Source organism: Oncorhynchus gorbuscha, linkage group LG22 (genome assembly GCF_021184085.1).
Source record: "Oncorhynchus gorbuscha isolate QuinsamMale2020 ecotype Even-year linkage group LG22, OgorEven_v1.0, whole genome shotgun sequence".
Lineage (NCBI taxonomy): Eukaryota > Metazoa > Chordata > Actinopteri > Salmoniformes > Salmonidae > Oncorhynchus > Oncorhynchus gorbuscha.
In genome coordinates this window covers 9,530,836-9,556,672 of record NC_060194.1, presented here as the reverse complement: position 1 = coordinate 9,556,672, position 25,837 = coordinate 9,530,836, and the positions used below count along the sequence as shown (strand labels likewise).

The 25,837-nt window shown below is 44.7% G+C and overlaps 1 protein-coding gene across 1 annotated transcript in view; it reads left to right on the top strand.

Annotated features, from left to right (window-relative positions):
• The window catches only part of LOC124009836 (vertebrate ancient opsin-like), a 116,259-nt gene extending 93,525 nt beyond the window's left edge, over positions 1–22,734 (top strand). The window contains exons 3-4 of the mRNA XM_046322023.1: positions 4,456–4,689; positions 19,976–22,734. Coding sequence (XP_046177979.1) covers positions 4,456–4,689; positions 19,976–20,332 — 591 coding nt within the window. The 3' untranslated portion in view covers positions 20,333–22,734. The remainder of the gene's footprint in view (positions 1–4,455; positions 4,690–19,975) is intronic.
• Positions 22,735–25,837: the final 3,103 nt, after the last annotated feature.

Sequence of the window (25,837 nt, the reverse complement as noted above, 5' to 3'; positions counted from 1 at the left end):
ATAGGCCTACATTTCTTTTTACATTTTGTATGTTGCAGTAGTAGGGCCAATATCGTGTGTAGCCTACTGAAAGAAGTAGGCAAACGTTCACTCTGTTTTCATTAATTCTCATTACACACGGTCATTGTGTGATATGCTACAGTAAAGGAGATGTCAGTACTATGAAAATTACACAGCCTGCTTTTTCGCCCCCCTACCTGCTCTCTCACTATAGCTTATGTGTGTGTGAAACTCTCCCACACGTAAAATATTGCGCACCTGGAAAAGTTGCGACTTGGTTACGCTCATTGCGTAGTGTCACAAATTTGACAGCAATGAAGCCTATAGCTCTAATTATTGACTTAAGTTATGATGCCTGTAAGAAACTTTGATAGCTTAGTTTTGCACATTCTGTCAAGTTGATCTGTGTGTTGGTAGGCTCTTACAGTACTGGGCATTGGCAGCCCACAGTTACATACAATTCAACACTTAAAAGAAGTGCATTTGTGAGGTGGTGTCCCCATGTTTCCCCTTGCCTAATGTTTTTTACACCAAGTCCTCATAAACACTGTTTTGTGTTTAGCTTGTGAGGGCAATGGAGGTAAAACCTAAGCATGTATGTAGACCGCAATCACATTCAGACCTGAGGGTCTGAGGGTCCATCACAGATATGGAAATTCTGTGTCAATATGACACAGAAGACATCTTTCAGTGGTTTTTGTTCCCAGGAAGGGACACTCGTTTAGCACATACTATTTATTCTACTTTATTGTCATTTCAGTCTCAGCCAGAGTGAAAAGGACCCCCTATAATTGGCACGCACATACACAGCACCCACAGACACAGCATCTGGATTAAAGTTAACACCACAATCTGTGATTGTCCCCACCTTGCTGTCCCCAGTCCACCTGACTGTGCTGCTGCTCCAGTTTCAACTGTTCTGCCTTATTATTATTTGACCATGCTGGTCATTTATGAACATTTGAACATCTTGGTCATGTTCTGTTATAATCTCTACCCGGCACAGCCAGAAGAGGACTGGCCACCCCACATAGCCCGGTTCCTCTCTAGGTTTCTTCCTAGGTTTTGGCCTTTCTAGGGAGTTTTTCCTAGCCACCGTGCTTTTACACCTGCATTGTTTGCTGTTTGGGGTTTTAGGCTGGGTTTCTGTACAGCACTTTGAGATATCAGCTGATGTACGAAGGGCTATATAAATACATTTGATTTGATTTGATTTGATCTGTTGGCATAGATTTGTATTAATTTTATAATTGAACAGCACAACATAAAAGGATTTCAAAAGATGTGTTTATTAATTTATGTTTTTGCCACGTTTAAATTCTATTACAGACAGAGTAATGTATATTTTAAAATTCTTTATGTGAGCTAAACTATATACGTATTATTTAAAAACATTTTTCCTTCAAGTATAATTTTTCGAGATGACTAATATTACTACAACCACAGAAAAATACTTAAATACATGTCATTTTGTTCTTGAAACTTTTAATTGAAATACTGTAGAATTCCATTCATTCCTATGGAGGACTGATCCTACTGGGGAGTGCCAATAAACCGCCCGGTGGCTTCAAAGCCTGTTCGATGCAACATCATCTCGCTGAGTCTACCTTTAAAGGTACAAACTTTAGTAAGACAACTAGTTCCCACATTTTCACTAACATTTCACCCTTTAGTTTTGTGGGATAATGGAATTGCTGAACATTGGTAACTATACCTAACGAATACTGCTCGCTGACAGTGGTTTCAGGCAGTTAGCTCTTAGCCTTTTGGTGAAATCGGTCTCTGCCCCTAGGCAAAGCTGAAAAATATTGCTTATAATGCAAAAGGGTCAACAACAGAATGAATAGTCCCAAGCAGTCATTACTTTAACCGATGGGCCAAATTACTGGAAATTCCCACTGCAAACAGAATAATTATGGTCATGTTCAGGAACAATTTGTATAAAAATACTTTGAAATGTGATAGTACTACCCTGCTCGCTAGTGCCTAGTTCTCCCACACGCATAACCCATAATACAAAGGGGAGCTGGAAGAGGCCTCCAACATTTACCAAATCATCACAGTGTTGTCTTTAGAGAGACTGATCAACTTATCGACTGAGCAACCTGGTCTCAGGGTATTACGTATTATTCTGTATGTATATCCAAGACACTCCCTTTAATAAGATATGTTACTTTTCGTATGGTATTTATTAATTTGTGGATGACCATAACCCATTTTGTATTTATGTTTAATTTTTAAATGTAACCTTTATTTAACAAGGCAAGTCAGTCAAATTCTTATTTACAATGACGGCCTACACCGGCCAAAGCCGGACGACACCGGGCCAAATCGACGCCGACCTATGGGACTCTCAATCACGGCCGGTTGTGATACAGTCTGGATTCGAACCAGTGTGATGCCTCTACACTGAGATACAGTGCCTTAGACCACTGCGCCACTCGGGAGCCCCCCGAGTGGCGTATGATACACTATATATACAAAAGCATGTGGACACCCCTTCAAATTAGTGGATTCTGCTATTTCAGCCATACCCGTTGCTGACAGGTTTATAATATCAAGCATACAGCCATGCAATGTCCATAGAAAAACATTGGCAGTAGAATGGCCTTAATGAAGAGCTCAGTGACTTTCAACGTGGCACCATCATAGGATGCCACCTTTCCAACAAGTCAGTTCGTCAAGTTTCTGCCCTGTTAGAGCTCCCGCTGTCAACTGTAAGTGCTCTTATTGTGAAGTGGAAACGTCTAGGAGCATCAACGGCCCAGCCGCAAAGCGCTAGGCCACACAAGCGCACGGAATGGGACCGCCAATAGTGCATAAAAATCGTCTGTCCTCAGTTGCAACACTCACTACCGAGTTCCAAACTGCCTCTGTAAGCAACGTCAGCACAATAAATATTCATTAGGAGCTTCATGAAATGGGTTTTCATGGCCAAGCAGCCACACACAAGCCTAAGATCACCATGCACAATGCCATGCGTCGGCTGGGGTGGTGTAAAGCTCGCCGCCATTGGACTCTGAAGCAGTGGAAATGTGTCCTCTGGAGTGATCACGCTTCACCTTCTGGCAGTAAGATGAACATATCTGGGTTTGGAGGGTGCCAGGAGAACGCTACCTGCCCTCAATGCATAGTGGCAACTGTAAAGTTTGGTGGAGAAGGAATAATGGTCTGGGGCTGTTTTTCATGGTTTGGGCTAGGCCCCTGTTCCAGTGAAGGGAAATCTTAAATGCTACAGCATACAATGACAATCTAGACAATTTTGGAATGAGATGTTCGACGAGCAGGTGGCCACATTCTTTAGGTTATGTATGTTATGAATTACAATTCATATTATATATTATGAATTTGCAAAACATGCAATATGTTATGAAATTTCAAAACGTATGATATGTTATGAATTCTAACGTTAGCTAGGCTGGGGCTTAGGGGTTAGGGTTAAGTTTAGGAGTTAGGTTAAAAAGTTAGGTAAAGGGTTAGCTAATAAGGTGAAGATCACGGTCAGGGGAAGGGTTAGCTAACATGCTAAAAATGCTAAAAAGTAGTAAGTAGTGGAAAGTTGCTAATTAGCTAAAATTCTAAAGTTGTTCCTGATGGAATTCGAACACGCAACCCGCCGTTCATTTTTGCCATAAGTAACAATCTGTCTTTTGTAACCATACCAAATGTAACATATACTATATGTAGCTTCACAGATTTACAGAATAATACGAAATGCTCTTAGACCAGGTTGTACTGAGAGTGAATCTCGCTACCATGATTAGCTGCCATGAGAATAGGGATTAATGGCTGAGACCCAACAGTTGTTTTATGTTTTAGTAATGTTTTTGTTGTTGTTTGGGTGGGTGAAAACACTCCTATTCCTTAAATCATGTCAGCACTGCAGCCTTTTGAAACCGGGGTCCTGCCGAAGTGTCTGTCTCCGTGGCAACTTGAGTGACAGGGGATGATGGACGGTCATCGGGGAAACAGTGCAGATAGTCAAATATAAACAGCTCATGTTTGTGCAGAGCAAGAGGCCCGGCGGGCTTTGTGTGTGTGTATTTCTATAGCCATGACAAGATGGGTGACATTTAGCCCTGATGTCTCAGTGTGCCTCCCAATGGAGATGCCATGATTTACATTTGGGGAAAAATGTTAAGAAATTAGGATTCCTGTCGCACACCAGTACCTAAATAGACAATGCACTCTGTCAGAACATGCATGTCTGGGAAAAGTGGCCGATGGTGGGCCAATCGATCTCATTCCTTTCGCTTTGTTTCTCTGATTCCACTGTCAGTGCATTCCCTGTGTCTGATGAGCAAGAGTGACATTCCAGACGTTGCTCTCTCTCACTCATTGTCTTCCTCTCCCTCTGTTACCCCTTTTCCTCTGGTCTCTTTCATCGACTGCACATTCCTTCCTCTAACCTCCTTCCTTGCATCTTCTCTACTTCCCTGCTTATTGCCTCCCCAGGTTAGCGGCATCAACACAGCTATGAGCAGGAAGAGGGAACACCGTGTTCTTGTCATGGTAGTTGCCATGGTGCTAGTGTACCTGATGTGCTGGATGCCCTACGGGGTCATGGCCTTGCTGGCCACCTTTGGACGCCCCAGCCTGGTCACCCCTGAGGCCAGCATCGTGCCCTCGGTCTTGGCCAAAACCAGCACGTTCATCAACCCCGTTATCTATATCTTCATGAACAAGCAGGTAAGATATATAATCATGGTCATAATGTAATAATCATACTTTAAAAAATCCCAGGTTTTCCAGAAAAGGATGGCTAATTTGAACACTTTTTTGGTTACTACATGATTCCATAGTTTGATGTTTTCACTATTATTATGCAATGTAGAAAATAGTAAAACTAAAGACAACTTTTGAATGAGTAGGTGTGTTCAAACTTTTGACTGGCACTGTACATTACCTGACTCTCATAATGCAACATTTGACCGAGGTCAACTACATCTTCACAAACAGGTGAGAGAAACTTTGTAATCATCCACACAAATTATGCAGATAATTTACAAAATAACTATCTAAAGTGGGTGAATCCTCACTACAGAAACAATGAGAAAGAAAAGAAAAGTGAGAGAAATAGGGTTCACTGGTAAACAGCTGTGAGCTGTGGGCATAACATTGTGTTGGATAGAGGGTCAAAATCCACAAAGGAATGGTTAATTGACCACATAATTAATATTTTGCAATAGCCATCCGTCTCCGGACTGGAACCCCATTGAAAATGTGTGGTTTGAATTAAAGAGGGCAGTCCATAAGCGCAGACGAAGGATATCAAGGAAAGATTATGTTTGGAGGAAGGGTCAAGATCCCCAGCATTGCTTTCTCCCATCTCATAAAACATTTTATAAATGGCACAGTTTTATTTTCCTCGCAAGTGGAGGGTGCTGGAGTTTTGAAAACAGGGGAGGCAATAATTGAGATGTTAATGACTTGTTCAACAAAATATTTTTCTCTGGCATTTGTATTAGTATAAAATACACTGAACAAAAATATAAACGCAACATGCAACAATTTCAAAGATTTTACTGAATCAGTATATTGAAATAAATTCATTAGGCTCTAATCTATGGATTCCACATGACTGGGAATACAGATATGCCTCTGTTGGTCACAGATACCCCAAAAAGAAAGGTATGGGCGTGGATCAGAAAAACAGTCAGTATCTGGTGTGACCCGATTTTCCTCATGCAGCGCGACACATCTTCTTCACGTAGAGTTTATCAGGCTGTTGATTGTGGCCTGTGGAATCTTGTCCCACTCCACCTCAATGGCTGTGTGAAGATCCTGGATATTGGAAAGAATTGGAACATGCTGTTGTACACATCGATCCAGTGCATCCCAAACATGCTCAATGGGTGACATGTCTGGTGAGCATACAGGCCATGGAATAACTGGGACATTTTCAGCTTCCAGGAATTGTGTACAGATCCTTGCGACATGAGGTGCACTATCATTCAAGCTTCTACTTTTAAAAATCCAACTTTCCAGAAATAAGTCTGTCACTGCTGCCGCTTGTCATAGACCCCCCCCAGCCCCCAGCTGTGCCCAGGAAACTATATGTGAATTTATTGCCCCCCATCTATCTTCAGAGTTCGAACTGTTAGGTGACCTAAATTGGGATATGTTTAGCACCCCGGCCATCCTACAATCTAAGCTAGATGCCCTCAATCTCACACAAATGATCAAGGAACCTACCAGGTACAACCCTAAATCCATAAACATGGGCACCCTCATAGATACCATCCTGACCAACTTGCCCTCTAAATACACATCTGCTGTCTTCAACCAGGATCTCAGCGTTCACTGCCTCATTGCCTGCGTTCGTAATGGGCCCGCGGTCAAATGACCACCCCTCATCACTGTCAAACCCTCTCTAAAATACTTCAGCGAGCATGCCTTTCTAGTCGACCAGGGCCGGGTATCCTGGAAGGATATTAACCTCATACCATCATATTAACATATTTATAGGAGGTCATCTGGGTCATTTAGTAGAATTATTAAGAGGAGACATGGCATCCTCCTCACCAAAGACTCAACCTAGAAATGCAGTAATGACCAACTCTCTGCCTTGACAGGGGATTTCACCTTCACAGTCCTTCTCTCTGGAAATCGGTCATACACCCGGTTCAAACATTTATTTTGACCAGCTTACCCTTATGTTTGCTATGAAGAAGTTATGATGATTGCATATAGGTAAATTAATGACTGATCTGTTTCGCTTGTCTCCACCCCCACCAGGTGTCTCCCATTTGTCCCCATTATCTCCTGTGTATTTATATCTGCATTTTCTGTTTGCCTGTTGCCAGTTCGTCTTGGCCTGTCAAGTCCTACCAGCATGTTCCCGTGTTTCCTGTGCTCTAGTTTCTCCCAGTTCTGCCCTTTCTGCCTGTCCTGTACCTGCCTGATTCTGATTTAGATTACGACTCTTTGCCTGCCTTGACATTCCGATTGCCTGCAATCCTGTACCTGCCTGAATCTGATTTGGATTACGACCCTTTGCCTGCCTTGACTACCCTTTTGCCTGCCCCTTGTACTGTAATAAACTCTGAGATTCGTACTATTCACCTCCTGTGTTTGCATCTGGGTCTTAGTCTTTGTTTTCTCTTTGTCAATGAGACATAATTTCTCTCTCAACAAGACCAATGGTCAAAGATAAATGGTTGATCTTGTATCTTTACCAACTTGTGAAACTTCCTGCACCTTCAGCATCTGGTGTGGGACAGAATAATTAACAACCCACCTAGTGCTTGTCCACTATTTCTGATAAGATCGCTCTAATCAAATATATTGGCTACACTTTCATGTGATGTTATCCGATTGGTAGTGTTCCATTATCAGCTTGTCAAACTAACTCAGATGATCAGCTGGTCTTACTGTGGGCATAGTGGATGAAGAAGGTAAAAAATAGGGTATTTCTGAATGCAGCTGTTGTTAGGGACTTTATTACATTACATTACATTTAAGTCATTTAGCAGACGCTCTTATCCAGAGCGACTTACAAATTGGTGCATTCACCTTATGACATCCAGTGGAACAGCCACTTTACAATAGTGCATCTAAATATTTTAAGGGGGGGGAGGGGGGGTGAGAAGGATTACTTTATCCTATCCTAAGTATTCCTTAAAGAGGTGGTTATTATACCCAGAAACACCAAGGCAGTGCCAACTTAGAGGAGGGAAACTTCTGTAACTCAATCACAAGTACTGTCACATCGTACTTTGTGTGTGCGTGTATACAAAGCACATTTGAGAACAAGGCTACCTAAATTTTATCAGCATATTGATTGCATTACGTGCAGGGGTAATATACTCGATCACTGCTACTCTAACTTCGGCGATGCATACAAAGCCCTCCTCCTCCCTCCATTCGGCAAATTTGACCCCGACGCCATCTTGCTCCTCCAATCTTATAGGCAGAAACTCAAACAGGATGTACCAGTGACTAGAACCATTCAACCCTGGTCTGACCAATCAAAATCCACACTTCAAGATTGTTTTGATCACGCAGACTGGAATATGTTCCGGTCAGCCTCAGAGAACATCATCGACCTATACGCTGACTATGTGAGAGAGTTTATAAAGAAGTGCATTCGACATGTTGTACCCACTGTGACTATTAAAACCTACCCTAACCAGAAACCGTGGATGGATGGTGGCATTCACGCAAAACTGAAAGCACGAACCATCGCATTTAACCATGGAAAGAGGTCTGGGAATACAGCTGAATATAAACAGTGGAGTTATTCCCTCCACAAGGCAATCAAACAAGCAAAATGCAGATACAGAGACAAAGTGGAGTCGCAATTCAACGACTCAGACATGAGACGTATGTGGCAGGGTCTACAGGAAATCACGGACTACATGAGTAAAACATTTAAACGTGTTAACCCTCGCAAGGCTGCTGGCCCAGACGGCATACCTAGCTGCGCAGACCAGCTGGCTGGTGTGTTTACGGACATATTCAATTGCTCCCTATCCCAGGCTGTTGTCCCCACATGCTTCAAGATGGCCACTGTTGTTCCTGTACCCAAGAAGACAAAGAAAACTGAACTAAATGACTACCGCCCCATAGTACTCACTTCTGTCATCATGAAGTGCTTAGAGAGACTAGTCAAGGATCATATCACCTCCACCTTACCGGCCACCCTAGACCCACTTCCGTTTGTATACCGCCCCAACAGGTCCACAGTCGACGCAATCGCCAGTACACTGCACACTGTCCTATCCTATCTGGACAATTGGAATACCTATGTAAGAATGCTGTTCATTGACTACAGCTCAGCATTCAACAACATAGTATCTTCCAAGCTCATCATCAAGCTGGAGGCCCAGGGTCTCAACCCCGCCCTGTGTAATTGAGTCCTGGACTTTCTGACGGGCTGCCCCCAGATGGTGAAGGTAGGAAACAACATTTCCACTTCACTGACCCTCAACACTGGGGCCCCACAAGGGTGCATGCTCAGCACACCTCCAACTCAATCATCAAGTTTGCAGACGACAGAACAGTAGTGGGCTTGATTACCAACAACGACGAAACAACCTAAATGGAGGAGGTGAGGGAACTCGGAGTGTGGTGTCAAGAAAACAACCTCTCACGCAACATCAACAAAACAAAGGAGATGATTGTGGACTTCAAGAAACAGCAGTGGGAGCACCCCCCTATCCACATCGAAGGGACAGGAGTGGAGAAGGTGAAAAGTTAAGTTCCTCGGCATACACATCACAGACAAACAGAAATGGTCCACCCACATAGACAGTGTGGTGAAGAAGGTGCAACAGCACATCTTCAACCTCAGGAGGCTGAAGAAATTTGGCTTGTCACCCAAACCCTGACATACTCTTACAGATGCACAATCGAGATCGTCCTGTCGGGCTGTATCACAGCCTAGTAAGGCAACTGCACCGCCCTCAACCGCAAGGCTCTCCAGAGGGTGGTGCGGTCTGCACAACGCATCACCGGGGGCAAGCTACCTGTCCTCCATGACACCTAGAGCAACCAATGTCACAGGAAGGCCAAAAAGATTATCAAGGACAACAACCACCCAAGGCGCTGCCTGTTCACACCGTTACCATCCAGAAGGCGAGGTCAGTACAGACATTACCCAAATAATTTATCAGGTATAGACACGGGTAAATATTGTGATATACAGTATAGTAGTCCTCTGCTCCCTTGTTTGTGTTATTGTTACCTCACGGACAGATAAAACAGAGTGTATTTTTGTTGAATTATTCAGAAGGTTTTATTTGTGATAGTGGGAGATTGGCCGTGAGCTCCATAAAAAAAGTGTGATGAAATGTTTGACTTTTCGGAAATAAAAGTTCAAACATGAATGCCTTTTGTTTTTGTTGTACAACAAAGAACAAAGTTTCCGAAGTTAAGGTTATTCAAAAGAGTATTGTTTTGCAGGTGACAAATTATTGAATCCCCTCAGGGATGTAAAACCTTGCCATTATGTCTTATTAATGGCCTTGGCACATCTTGGTGTCCCTTTCAAAGATATTAATTGCGGTAAAGCCTCATTTACATGCATTTGCTTTCCTTCTGTCTTAATGATGAAGGGCTGGATCGTGGCTGCATTAGTTCTGAGTATGATTAATCACATCGCTTTTTACTGATGTGTTCTGATTCGCACTGTTTCACGCAGTCATCTCTTTTCATCCCCTGGAGATGGGAGAATCCCAGGGCGGGATGACGTTGTCTAGAGGACACAGGCATGTCATGAGTTTTGACTGGAAACACAATACATAGTTTAAACTTTGTTTAGTGAACTGGAACATGTCATCTTGTATGAAACTCATAAATGAAAGAAAACCTCAATATAACTTGAAGTATTCAGTAAAATAATATGTAGGCGGTAGCCCAGAGGTTAGAGAGCCGAGCCAGCAACAAGATAATTGCCCATTCGCGATCCCAGGTCAGATGAGAAAAATCTGGTGGGAAATGAGCCGACCACCAGAGGGTTGGCATCAGTATGTATACTAGCTGCCATCTTCAGCCTTTGTGCCCTGGAGTAAGGCACTTAACTGCTCACTGGGCACAGTGTGTGTGTGTTTGTTATAGACATTGTTATAGTTCATTTGGCTCTGTTCATGTAAAAGAGCAGGCTCATTTGGCTCCCAAAGTCATGCCCCCCTTTCATCATGGGGGAACATGGCTCTCAAACGGTTCTTAGTTCAAAATGCTTAGAAATTCACCTAGAACCATGAAAAAAATGCACATCTCCAATGTAAAGCCCCAAAGGTAAGCTACCATTATGTCAGATTGTGAAATGTGTGTTCAAATATATTTTTAACTGGCCAAATTATTAGATGGCCTGCAAAGATTGTTTTTACACTGATGAGCGCTCCCCACTATTTACTGTTTCTGTAGTGAGGATGCACCCACTTCAGATAATTATTTTGTAACTTATCTGCAGAAAAATGTTGTTTTGAGCTCAATAAGCAGTAGTAGCAGTATGCAAATCAGGGAGCCACTGATGCGATTCGGTCCCTGACATTCGCCAAAATGATCCAGTCAAAAAGAGCCGTTCGTTTGCGAAAGACAATCACTTGTTTGTGTGTGTGTGTGGTTGGGTGGAAAACAATGACAAAACAAATGTCTTCTTCTTGTAATACCAATAGTGGTTATACTTGTATGGTATCCCCAGGACTAAGTTTGGGAAACGCTGCCATAAGATATGAGAGAGAGAGAAACCTTGACTTCTTGTAAACTATTTCCTTTACCAGTCCAACATTATGTGTATCAAGTGAAACCTTTACTCAACAGTAAAACACTGGTGTTCCAAGTTGAATAGCCTCTATGTTTTCACTGAAGGTGTATTGCTCACAAGTTTAATATTAATGCAAGATATATTGAGATTTAATGGTATGTAATGACAGTACGAATGCTCCACTGTCCCTTCCTGGCACTTTCAATTATACATTCTCCTCCCTGTGTATCCCACCAATGGCTGACCTTTCAGGAAGATTTGAGCCCACTCATCTACTCAACGGAGACACGAATTGCTGTATGTCATTTTCAGTCTTCAATTCCTCCCAGCCCGTTACTATGGAAACTGTGAGTTGAGGCGAGTTGAAGACTAAAAATGCTGTACAGATACAAGTAGCGGTATGTGTTTGTCCCATGAAGTCCTGTGGTAACAATTATCAGAGAAGACAGATCATTGCCCTCTAGACGGGGGTACTGGCACTTTGCTTATGGTGAGTACAATTTTCTACTTCTCTTCCTCTCAGTACAGTGGAAGTGGCCATGGATGTTGCAGATGGGTATGGTTAAAATTGCAAAAGAAAACAAGCATAGACTGAGAGGAAAAGATTGGAACAAATAAACCATCAACTCCACCATAATGTTGATTTTGGTTTCGCCGCCCAGAACTTTACAGTTTCTACATTTCTAACTACCACTGGAGGCATAAAGTGTATTGGAGTTTGGCCCTTAACTTATAAAGTCTATGGTTCAGACATATCCCCAATTTAACTTGCCTTAACTTGTTTAATTACATTTGAAAAATGAGTGTGCCTTAAAGATCCACTCATTCCCCAATTGAGTCCAGGTGACTCAAGTTTACCAGAGAATGAAGGATGTGTACTGTGTCCTAATCACAAAGTTCACTAGTGAGACCCTGGAGGGCTACCAACTGTCAAATGTCCCTTGAGAGCAACAAGTGTTCATTCTTGAATGTAGAGAGCAATTTGCAATGTTGCGTCTACTAAGCACCCCCCTCCTGCTTGTCTCGCCTTGTGTATTCAGACCTTTTATCCAAATGATGACTAATTAAACACACATTGAAAAGAAAAGCAGCTGACTCTGCATCTCTGCCTCCCCTGAGGAGCATTGAAAGGCATTACATTATGAAGGCCTAATGAATGTGTAGATGGGTACATGTAATGTAAAATATGTGCTCACTGGCTTAGAGCTTGGGTTTATTATCGACTGCAAATGTATGACCCCATCCAGAAACAACCGTGTGCTTGTACCACAAGCCCCCATAGGCACATGTGTAGACCCGAGACAACTGCTGTTAGAGTTATGGCAAACAGTCCAGCAAGTTTATCAGAGAAAAAGATGGCGGTACTTACAGTGCCTTCAGAATACAAATATTCCATGTTTGCAATAAGGCACTAAAGTAAAACTGTGAAAAATGTGGCAAAGAAATTAACTTTATGTCCTAAATACAAAGCGTTATGTTAGGTGGAAATCCTACATCACTGAGTACCACACTTCATATTTCCAAGTATGGTGGTAGCTGCATCATGTTATGGGTATGCTTGCCAAGGAGCAAGAAGCTTTTTAGGATAAAAAGAAACAGAATAGAGCAAAGCACAGGCAAAATCCTAGAGGAAAATCTGGTTCAGTCTGCTTTCCAACAGACACTGGGAGACAAATTCACCTTTCAGTAGGTCAATAAACACAATACCAAATATACACTGGAGTTGCACACCAAGATGACATTGAATGTTCCTGATTGGCCTAGTTACAGTTTTGACTTAAATCTGCATGAAAATCTATGGCAAGACATGAAAATGTCTGTCTTGATCAACAACTATCTTGACAGAGCTTGAAATAAAGCTTGAAATAAAAACAAGCTACTACTTTTCATTTGGTCTGGCTGGTTTCACCTTGCCAAATTTCAAACAAACTAAAATGCCTAAGCAAAACCATATGTTAATGCAAGTCATTTGTTTAAATCCATCTATGATTATCAAGAAGCATAACCTGTCCCAAACGTCATATTACTTTTGCTTTGGTCTTCCAACAACATGCGGGAGAAATCTGCTCAATAGCCGCTCTAATTGCGACTTGAATAGCCTTTATTCAATAGCCTATTGCAACGAGTGCGCTGAGTCAGGAAGGAAGTACAGGGAGTGTGTGTTTTAATTAATAAATAAACAAAACAATAAACACAAAACACAAACAACGCACCGACATCAGAGTCAATAACACCTGAGGAAAGAACCAGGGGGAGTGACAGATATAGGGAAGATAATCAAGGAGGTGATTATCCAGGTGAGTGTCATGAGACGCTGGTGCGCTTGACGATGGTGACAGGTGTGCAGGATAATCAGCAGCCTGGTGACCTAGAGACCGGAGAGGGAGTATATGCGTGACACCTATATCCCGTATAGCCCCCATCTCCCTTAATCTGCATCCGATGCGCTCATGAATGCATTGCTACTCATATAATGTTTCAGATATATCAAGTTATGGTACTGAGTGCATTTTATTAAATGCTTGCAGTCAAACAACCAATAATACTGGGCCTCCGCTTATTTTCCTGTGTTTGGTCCAGACTGCTTTCTCACTGCCTTCTCACCTGCAGCGAACAGCACCATGATAGAAATGGAATCGAGACCATCCTTTTTGAGCCAAACATGGTGCGTTGTTTAGTGCGCTTCAGAGTGCGTATAGAGTATTCCCACCAGTCCAAACTAATCGAACTAAGGAGAAAACACATGCCAGAGTTCGGGAAAAATGCTATAGCGCGCTTGACCTTTAAAGGTAATTTTCAATTGAGCCAACAGCCTTTACCTTAAATCGAGATAGCAGATGTTCTGAAAGAGCTGCAAAACCTGGACCCGTATAAATCAGCTGGGCTTGACAATCTGGACCCTCTATTTCTCAAACTATCCGCCGCCATTGTCGCAACCCCTATTACCAGCCTGTTCAACCTCTCTTTCATATCGTCTGAGATCCCCAAGGATTGGAAAGCTGCCGCAGTCATCCCCCTCTTCAAAGGGGGAGACGCCCTGGACCCAAACTGTTACAGACCTATATCCATTCTGCCCTGCATATCTAAGGTCTTCAAAAGCCAAGTCAACAAACAGGTCACTGACCATCTCGAATCCCACCGTACCTAATCCCACCGTTTCCGAGCCGGTCACGGGTGCACCTCAGCCACACTCAAGGTACTAAACGACATCATAACCGCCATCGATAAAAGACAGTACTGTGCAGCCGTCTTCATCGACCTTGCCAAGGCTTTCGACTCTGTCAATCACCATATTCTTATCGGCAGACTCAGTAGCCTCGGTTTTTCGGATGACTGCCTTGCCTGGTTCACCAATTACTTTGCAGACAGAGTTCAGTGTGTCAAATCGGAGGGCATGCTTTCCGGTCCTCTGGCAGTGTCTATGTGGGTGCCACAGGGTTCAATTCCCGGGCCGACTCTTTTCTCTGTATATATCAATGATGTTGCTCTTGCTGCAGGCGATTCCCTGATCCACCTCTACGCAGATGACACCATTCTATATACTTTCGGCCCGTCATTGGACACTGTGCTATCTAACCTCCAAACGAGCTTCAATGCCATACAACACTCCTTCCGTGGCCTCCAACTGCTCTTAAACGCTAGTAAAACCAAATGCATGCTTTTCAACCGATCGCTGCCTGCACCCGCATGCCCGACTAGCATCACCACACTGGATGGTTCCGACCTTGAATATGTGGACACCTATAAGTACCTAGGTGTCTGGCTAGACTGCAAACTCTCCTTCCAGACCCATATCAAACATCTCCAATCGAAAATCAAATTAAGAGTCGGCTTTCCATTCCGCAACAAAGCCTCCTTCACTCACGCTGCCAAGCTTACCCTAGTAAAACTGACTATCCTACCGATCCTCGACTTCGGCGATGTCATCTACAAAATTGCTTCCAACACTCTACTCAGCAAACTGGATGCAGTTTATCACAGTGCTATCCGTTTTGTCACTAAAGCACCTTATACTACCCACCACTGCGACTTGTATGCTCTAGTCGGCTGGCCCTCGCTACATATTCGTCGCCAGACCCACTGGCTCCAGGTCATCTACAAGGCCATGCTAGGTAAAGCTCCGCCTTATCTCAGTTCACTGGTCACGATGGCAACACCCATCCGTAGCGCGCGCTCCAGCAGGTGTATCTCACTGATCATCCCTAAAGCCAACACCTCATTCGGCCGCCTTTCGTTCCAGTACTCTGCTGCCTGTGACTGGAACGAATTGCAAAAATCGCTGAAGTTGGAGACTTTTATCTCCCTCACCAACTTCAAACATCAAGCTATCTGAGCATCTAACAGATCGCTGCAGCTGTACATAATCTATTGGTAAATAGCCCACCCATTTTCACCTACCTCATCCCCACAGTTTTTATTTATTTACTTTTCTGCTCTTTTGCACACCAATATCTCTACCTGTACATGATCATCTGATCATTTATCACTCCAGTGTTAATCTGCAATATTGTAATTATTCGCCTACCTCCTCATGCCTTTTGCACACATTGTATATAGACTCCCCTTTTTTTCTACTGTGTTATTGACTTGTTAATTGTTTACTCCATGTGTAACTCTGTTCACACTGCTATGCTTTATCTTGGCCAGGTCGCAGTTGAAAATGAGAACTTGTTCTCAACGAGCCTACCTGGTTAAATAAAGATGAAATTTAAAATAAATAAAAAATAAAATAAAAAATGCCATCTCTGCGAATGCGGTAGCATTGCCTTTAAAAGCTGCACTGTCGACTAGAGCGCACAGATTGAATTCTGGTCTTATATAAACCCTTGTGTTTGCTGAGCTAGCTTCAGAGCTCACTAACTCTTCTACCCCTCTTTGTGATATCTAGGTTGTATGTTTTCATCCAGACGTCTAGATTCAGCTTCACTGTCACAAACATGACCAGAATAGTCAAAATCCATGAAAAACTCAAACTTCCTGGTCATAGACCCGCTTTTGAAGTTTACATATTTCACCCATATATGACCTTATACTGTGTCTGCTGCTCTGCTTTCCATAACTCACTCATCTATCCAATCCTCTCAGTGCCCCAGTAGGGTTTGTGTTTTGACAGCTGAAAAAATCAGGGTATGCTCAACAAGATCCTAGAGTTTCTATACTTTATACACCAGTCTTTAGTCTCTCCAATTTGACATTATGAAATGGGGATTGTGTTTACTTTGCCAATGCATGCAATGTGGTTCAACACAAGGTGGATCTGTGTTACTGTATCTTTGTTTTGTCTGGATGATCTTTTCTGTGTGTGTGTCTATTTGTCTTTGTGTATTCCCTCTGAAGAGGCAGCAGTGCTGTAGGACACTGTTCCTTTTTTACGTCTCTTGAGAAAATGTAGTAGACTATAAGTATACATGAAACTCGCAGAGTATACTAAGTACACTACGTTTTCTCAAGGGAGGTGACGTCAGAGCCCTTAAGATGACGGTATGGGACGGGAGTGTTGTTAAAGTTCAGCCTGGGAAGTAGGCCTTTTCAACCAAGATCTCTGTCTCCATCTGTATGTGTGTATGCCTGGAATAAAAATGAACCAAATACCCTCATTGCATTGTTATGCTTTTAAAAAATTAACTCTGTCTGTCTGCCTCCAGAAAGAGCTAAATTCAATATCTGTACTATGAGCTCTTGTCTTTGAGCTTTGTTGACTTAGCGAAAAGTGATATCAGTGTGAAACACAGCACCTGTGGTTTCCTGATCAGTTTGTAGATTTTAAATATGGATGGCATGTTCATGCAGATTTCCTTCTATAACTTTCCCCCCCAAAAAATATTTCCATGCTCATCTTCTGCAGGCAGCTCCTGACTCTTCTTTTCCCCCAAAAAATCCGATATGTTTATATAATGTTGTGGTATGACTTTTACAAACACTTTATAAAATCATATAAGTATATACAAGTTACTTTGTTGGTGGATTAAGGGGATAGTGGAGTCACTGCGAATGTGAGTTGCTTTTCAAGTTATGAGTTATAACAGCTATTAGGACCTCACTCCTTCCTTTACCATGCAGTGTGTCTTGAGACCAGCTATCTAGTCCATTTTGTAATCATTACTCATTTGTATGGGAGTATGATGTATGGGAGTATGATGTAGTGGTTAGGATAGGTATGAGTAAAATCAGTCTCTGTTGTCCTCTTATTTGATCAGGCTTTTTATATAGCCAGTCAAGGTTTCCTGCGCCTCACATTATCAAATACTCATTCTTGAATGAGAGCCTAATTAGTTCAGCATTTAATACCATTTGGGAAATGTACAAATAATGAGTGTCTTTCAGCATCGTTCTATGTGAAAAGGCAAGGTGAGACAACAAGCTCGACGAACGATAAGGAGAGAGAGAAGAGAGAAGAGGAAAAGGAGGTTTCCAACCAGACGGTTCTGGATTACTCATAATTATTCACCATTACACTTCTCAGAGATAGAGGGAACAAGAGAAAGGGAGAATTAATTTCCCTGGTGAGAAAGGTGCAACTTGTATGGACCCTTTGTTTGTAGGAGAGTTTAGGAGGTTGTGACTGCGGAGGTGGGATGGGGAAACATCCTCAAGTAGGTACATACGCATCGATATGTGATCTTTGTGGAGTTGGGGTAGGAAACAACTTGAAGTCGGTACATTGGTATAATGGTCCTTAAACCTTAATCCTGCTGTTTGTGACGGAGAAAGAGTAACAGCAGCACATACATTATTTGTTTCCCCCTTTTTAAGGAAGGCAATGTGTAACGGATCTCTTCGTGTATGACATATCGGACCAATGCGCAGCGTGGTAAGTGTCCATGTTATTTTATTAACTGAACACACAAAACAAAATAACGAAGTTAATGGAAGAAAACGAAACAGTTCTGCAAGGTGACATACACTAAACAGAAAACAACCCCCCCCCCCCCCAAAGGTGCGGACTCCGGCCGCAAAACCTAACCCCATAGGGGAGGGTCTGGGTGGGCATCTGTCCTCGGTGGTGGCTCTGGCGTGGGACGTGGACCCCGGTCCACCATAGTCTTGGCCCACTTAAGTTGCGCCTTTGGAGCGGCGACCCTCGCCTCCAACCTCGGACTGGAGAACCTTACAGCGGGCCCCGAAAAGACGGGACATTCTGGCAGCGCCGGACAGGCAGGAGACTCCAGCAGCGCCGGAGTGAAGGGCGGCTCCGGCGGCGCCTGAATGAAGGGCAATTCCGGAAGTGCCGGAGTGAAGGGCGATTCCGGCAGCGCCGGAGTGAAGGGCGGTTCCGGAAGTCCCGGAGTGAAGGGCGGCTCTGGCAGCTCCTGACTGACGGGCGGCTCTGGCAGTTCCTGGCTGACGGGCGGCTCTGGCAGCTTCTGACTGAGGGGCAGCTCTGGCAGCGCTGGACAGGAGGGAGACTCTGGCAGCGCTGGACAGGAGGGAGCCTCTGGAAGCGCTGGACAGGAGGGAGCATCTGGAGGGAGAGAGAGAGACAGCCTGGTGCGTGGGGCTGCCACAGGAGGCTTGGTGCCTGGAGGAGGCACTGGATGGACCGGACCGTGGAGGCGCACTGGAGGTCTCGAGCACCGAGCCTGCACAACCTGTGCTGGCTGGATACTCCCCGTAGCCCGGCAAGTGCGGCGGGGTGGAACAGACCGCACTGGGCTGTGCTGGCGAACCGGGGACATCGTGCGTAGGGCTGGTGCCATATACCCCGGACTGAGGAGACGCACTGGAGACCAGATGCGCTGAGACGGCTTCCTTTCTCCTGGCTCGATGCCCACTCTAGCCCGGCCGATACGATGCGCTGCGATGTAGCACACCAGGCTATGCCTGCGCACTGGGGACACCGTGCGCCTCACAGCATGACACTGTGCCTGCCTGATCCACCTCTCTCCACGGTAAGCACGGGGAGTTGGCTCAGGTCTCCTACCTGACTTAGCCACACTCCCCGTGTGAACCCCTCCCCCCCTCAAGAAATATTTGGGGCTGCCTCTCGGGCTTCCTTTCCAGCCGTGTTCCCTCAAAGCGCTGGTTCCCTTTTACCGGCTGCCTCCAACTGTTCCCATGGGAGGTGATCCCTTCCAACCAGGATCTTCTCCCATGTGTAGGAATCCTTCCCGTCCAGAACGTCCTCCCATGTCCATGAGTCCATTCCACACTGCTCCTGGTTACCACGCTGCTTGGTCCTTTTTTGTTGGGTGGTTCTGTAACGGATCTCTTCGTCGTCTAGCGACGAGTATGAAATATCGGACCAATGCGCAGCATGGTAAGTGTCCATGTTAATTTATTAACTGAACACACAAAACAAAATAATGAAGTGAATGGAAGAAAACGAAACAGTTCTGCAAGGTGACATACACGAAACAGAAAACAACCACCCACAAACAAGAGTGGGAAAACAGGCTTTCTAAGTATGGTTCTCAATCAGAGACAACGATTGACAGCTGCCTCTGATTGGGAACCAAACCAGGCCAAACACATAGAAATGCCAAACATAGAACAAAAACATTGAATGCCCACCCCAACTCACACCCTGACCAACCTAAAATAGAAACATACAAAAGGAACTAAGGTCAGGACGTGACACAATGACTGGTTGGGTTGGAGTTTTGTAGCCTCACCATTCATTATAGTTCATTTTTCTGATATTTCAGCATTCGAGCAAACAGATGTTGTACAGTTTGTCCAACTTGACTCATCTCTTTCTGTCTCCCCATCTTTTTTTCTGTTTGTCCGTCTGTATGTTGGGGATGTGTTTGTTCACTGGTATGCCAGTTCTACAGGTGCTTCCGAGCCCTGCTGAGGTGCCAAGAGCCGCAGAGGGGTTCCAGCATCAGGAGCTCTTCCAAGGCGCCGACCAAAGCTGTCCGTGGTGGCACCCACAAAACCAACGACAACAACTTCACCTTCGAGGTGGCCTCCCTTGGGCAGCCCACCAGCATGGTCCCCCAGCTGGGGAACGCAACTGTGCACACAGCCATCCCCGCTTCCTTTGACATGGTCAAGCCCAACATGGTTTTGCTAGTGGCCCACTACAACGGCGAAGGTCTGGGGCCGTCAGGGGTTACGACCTCTAGGAACCAATTACAGGGAGGGGAGGTGGATCCAGAGGGGCGGTTAAAGTGGATTTAGTGCTGTTATGAAGCTTGCGTCTTGCCAGTATGATGGACAGGAGGCATAGAGGGAAATCTTTGAAAGCCTCCTGACTCTTCGGCAGTGGAGCCATAGGAGCTACTAGTCCATCTTGAGGAAGGACATCAATCTGTCTGGCTCTGCACAATGTTATACATATTTTCGCCATTTACTATCTCAAATACGCCTATGGAGTGAGAGTGGGGAGAAAAGGGTGTGAAGAAACCCTGTATTTTTTACAATTTCTAATGTTTTGTCGAATATATTAGTTCTATGAAATGTCATGATGCGATTTCACTGTCTGTACCTTTACAGTACAAAGATAAAGAGCGATGAAGAGTGCGTTTTTGTATTGATCAGAGATTGGAATCACAGATTGAGGAAACTCTATTATTGTATTCAAGTATTTTCAGGAGAGTTTTCAAAAGTGTCAAGATGACAAAGCGCTAATGACAACAACAACAAAAAACCCACTAAAGGTAATGATGGGATTGTACTGTTAATGATTTTTTTGATTGCTGAACCCAGTTCCATCACTCAAACGTATTCAATTGTAGCTAGTCACGTATATACTTTGTGTCATAAACATAGGTAGCATGTGTCTGGCATGTATATTTCTTTAAAAAAAAATTTATGTAAATATTTTTTTAAAGTCCAAAAGGCTGCAGATGTGGGGTATGAATCTGGAGGTCCAGGGAACTGTTGGTTTTCTTTTCTCCCTGGTGGTTAATTGATTGATTTATGTAACTTATTGGCCAGAGATTCCACTCACTGTGTTAAGTCGCATCAGTCCTTGACTATTTCTGGCCTTGCGTTCTGGATCTGAGAAAAGAAGATCTGGCCTGTTCTGACGAAAATGTTGTAATTTTTTTTATGTTGGGTCTGTAGGCACTGCAATCCTCAAGTGACTTAAATAGAGCCCTGCTATGTAATATAAACTAGTTTGAACAACTTTACAGCATAATGTACAATAGTTTGTTCCTTTTCTTGTGAAATATGATGGCCCGTGTTGCGATTAAGGGCCTACAAATAGCTAGGTGTCCAGCGAAAATGCATGGCTTACTGTAGGTATGGTTAGATATCACCTATCATACTAAATTAGGCTTGCTAGCGTTAGCATGTGCGACACTCACCGCCCATCATCTTGATTGGTATTCAGCATTTACCCATTTTATTAATACCACTACATCCCTGGCTCTATGTCTAGCCAGTTTGTGTGACCCCCCATTTAGTCAACATAAGGGACATCCCGATTAAGCCTAAAATTATGTGAAATTATTGTAAATTGCTTCAAACGGCAGAGGCCTCATCTATATAGAAAGCACGTTGAAGGTATCAAGAAGGAGCTGTGACTGTATTGACAGAGAAATTACCTGGGAATTACACAGTAATTACAGAATTCATTACTGCTACCTAGTTACTTCTACTACTAGATAGGTTGTTTACTTTGGCTAATCGGTCCAATTTGAATATCAATGAAGTACTTTGGGACATAAAACCATGACAATAATCACATTTGCATCATACCCAATTGGGTCTGACTGCATGACTTGTTATGACATGATACTAAAGTGAAAGTAGAGGACTGGTAGAGCATGTGCTCTTGAGATATTGTATTATAGCCTTAAGTCTTACAAAATGTACTGTATACATTGGTCCTCAACCTTTGAGGCTATGCTCAGTGCTTCAGGTGGAATACAAAATGTGTATTGGTGCACCAGTGAGTCGGCCTAATGGCCCACTTCATGTACAGTGTGTGCAGTATGAACAAAGGGCACTTTCTGTTTGTTTTTGTTTTTAAGTGGAGCACATTTTTTTCAAATCTGAATTATAGGAGACATGAGTTTGCATAAATATTGTTTAGATTTTTGTTAACACTACAATTGTTATGTAGGCGTTATAAAAGTCTTGAATTGACCATGCTGAATAAGAGTAACCATTGGTAGTGTAATGTTATCTCGCTGGGAAAATGTACATGTTTAAGATTATATATTGATGTGTGTTTAATTGAATGTTAAAGCGGCAATCAGCAGCTGAAACAATAACAAAGCATCACTGTTTCGCTAAAAAGCTGAGGTATGGGGCTGGAGAACATGTAGCACTCACAAATTCATAGACAGAGCTTTGGATGCAAGGACAAAATGATAGTTCTTACCATTTACTTTGTTTACAAACACTGGAGTAAAACAAGCTTAATATTTTGGTTCTGGTGGGGTACGACAGTTGAACTAAGGTCATGAGGCATTTATAAGTTGTTCTTCAAGAATCAATGGGTACATATACATTTATATGTCCAAAAATGTGTGTAGCTGCTGCAGATTGCCCCTTCAACTATGGACAGACCAGACAGACATGCCACATGTAAATAATATTATACCAAAGCAATAGGAATTTCATACTGTATTGAGTGTTGCAGTTTAATAAAGACTTTCTGAAAACAATGTATTAAGTCTTCTGTTGTTGATGTATTATGTAAAGAGCTGCTGTACACACTAGGCCCATTGAAAGTGAAAACAAGAATCTGGTAACTGTGAAGTGATGTTGTGGTGTTACACAATATGCAGATGCATCCGAGCCAGAACATACCTGTTTCTGTAACGTGACGCAGCTTGATATAAAGTACACCACCTTGACAGGTCTAGTGTATCGCAGGGCCTCACCCCCAATCCATCTCCTCAATGCTGAGTAGTGTCAACCTACTTTTGAATGAGACAGATATGTTACAGTAGGAGAGGACACAACATTCAGACACCTGGTTTCACATCACCTCCCTTTCATGTATGATTGACTGACAACCAAGGAGGCCATTTTATTAGCTTTATAGGTAAGGGTTGAGGTATGGTCAAGTAACAGGCAATATAACTTACCCTATATTTGGCTGTAAAAGCTTAACCACAAGCCTAAACCACAAGCTTTTCTGGCAAAATGCCACATATTGATGTGACCCTCAAGCTATCAACATAAATCACATAAGCAAAGGGTGGCAGAAGAGTATGCCACAATAGGCAAAGCACCAGATTGTCACGCCTTGGTCATTGTATCTTGTGTTTTTGTTATATGTTTGGGTAGGCCAGGGTGTGACATGGGTTTATATGTTGTATTTCGTATTGGGGTTTGTATTAATTGGGAGTGTGTATTAGTAGGGGTGTGTCTAGTTAGGCTTGGCTGCCTGAGGCGATTCCTAATTGGAGTCAGCTGATTCTAGTTGTCTCGGATTGGGAACCGTATTTAGGTAGCTTGAGTGCGCGTTGTATTTCGTGGGTGATTGTACCTGTCTCTGTGTTAGTCACCAGATAGGCTGTAATTAGTTTCACTCGTTTGTTGTTTTCGTATTTTCAGTTATTTCATGTACCGTATTTTCTTCATTAAAAGTCATGAGTAATCTACACGCTGCATTTCGGTCTGACTCTCTACAAACAGCAGACGATCAACATTACAGAATCACCCACCACCATTCTCAGACCGAGCAGCGTGTTAACTGGCAGGACCAGGTGGACGTTATGGACAACAGAAGCAAGGAGTATACTACCTGGGAAGAAATCGACAGGTGGGCGGCCGACCCAGAGCGAGTGCAGGAGCCCGCCTGGGATTCCCTACAGCAATGCGAAGAGGGCTATACACGTATGGAATCGAGAAGGAAAGCATTGCTATACAGAGCGAAAACCGAAGGTAACAGGGGAAAGCGCAGAGAGAGAGTGGCTGAGTCAGGAAACAGACCTGAGCCTACTCTCCCTGTTAATCGTGAAGAGCAGTTGCAATGGGAGAGACTGCATCATTTGGAGATTTGGACATGGGAGGAGGAATTAGACGGTCAAGGACCCTGGGAGCAGCCGGGAGAATATCGCCGTCCCAAGGAGGAAATAGAGGCAGCTAAAGCGGAGAGGCGCATGTATGAGGAGGCAGCACGGCGACGCGGTTGGAAACCGGAAAGTCACCCCAAAAAATATATTGGGGGGGGCTAAAAGGGGGAATAGTTATGCCAGGTAGGAAACCTGCGCATACTCCCTGTGCTCACCGTTGGGCTAGAGAGACCGGGCAGGCACCGTGTTATGCTATGGAGCGCACAGTGTTTCCAGTGCGGGTGCAGAGCCAGCTGCGACACATACCAGCCCTTCCTATTGGCCGGGCTAGAGTGGGCATCGAGCCAGGTAAGCTTGGGCAGGCTCGGTGCTCAAGAGCTCCAGTGCGCCTGCACGGTCCGGTCTATCCAGAGCCACCTCTACACACCAGTCCTCCGGTAGGAGCTACCCGCACCAGGCTTCCTGTGCGTGTCCTCGCGCCAGTACCACCAGTTCCAGCACCACGCACCAGGCCTCCAGTGCGCCTCGCCTGTTCAGCGCAGCCAGTGCTTTTCTCCCCTCCTGCGCTGCCGGAGTCTCCCGCTTGTTTAGCGCAACCAGAGCTGTTCTCTTCTCCTGCGCTATCGGAGTCTCCCGCCTGTTTAGCGCAGCCAGATCCTTTCTCCTCTCTTGCGCTGCCGGAGACTCCTGTCTGTCCAGCGCCACCAGTGCTCCCAGTCGGCACAGCGCGTCCAGTGCGCATCGCCTGTTCAGCGCAGCCAGTGCTTTTCTCCCCTCCTGCGCTGCCGGAGTCTCCCGCTTGTTTAGCGCAACCAGAGCTGTTCTCTTCTCCTGCGCTATCGGAGTCTCCCGCCTGTTTAGCGCAGCCAGATCCTTTCTCCTCTCTTGCGCTGCCGGAGTCTCCTGTCTGTCCAGCGCCACCAGTGCTACCAGTCGGCCCAGCGCGTCCAGTGCGCCTCGCCTGTTCAGCGCAGCCAGAGCTTTTCTCCTCTCCTGCACTGAGGGAGTCTCCCGCCTGTTCAGCTCAGCCAGAGCCTTTCTCCTCTCCTGCGCTGCCGGAGTCTCCTTGTCTGCCCAGCGCCGCCAGTCGGCCCAGCGTCACCAGTCTGCCAGGATCCGCCAGAAGTGCCAGTCTGCCAAGATCTTCTAGATCGGCCAGACAACCTGAATCATCCAGGTCCACCAGCCAGCCAGGATTTACCGGAGCCTACTACCTGCCTGAGCTTCCTCTCAGTACTGAGCTTCCTTTCAGTACTAGGCTTCCTCTCTGTACTGGGCTCCCTCTCAGTACTGGGCTTCTCCTCAGTACTGGGCTGCTTCGGTCCCGGGCTGCCCCTCTGTCCCGGGCTGCCCCTCTGTCCCGAGATGCCCCTCTGTCCTGAGCTGCCCTGCTGTCCTGAGCTGCCCTGCTGTCCTGAGCTGCCCCTCTGTCCCGAGCTGCCCATCTGTCCCGAGCTGCCCCTCTGTCCCGAGCTGCCCCTCTGTCCCGAGCTGCCCCTCTGTCCCGAGCGGCCCCTCGGTCCCGAGCTGCCCCTCAGTTATGTGGGGATCAGGGTGAGGACTATTAGGCCATGGTCGGCGGAGAAGGTGGATTATCCTAGGACGCGAAGGGGAGGTAATAGGACATTTATGGAGTGGGGTCCACGTCCCGAGCCAGAACCGCCACCATGGACAGACGCCCACCGGGACCCTCCCTATGCTCTTG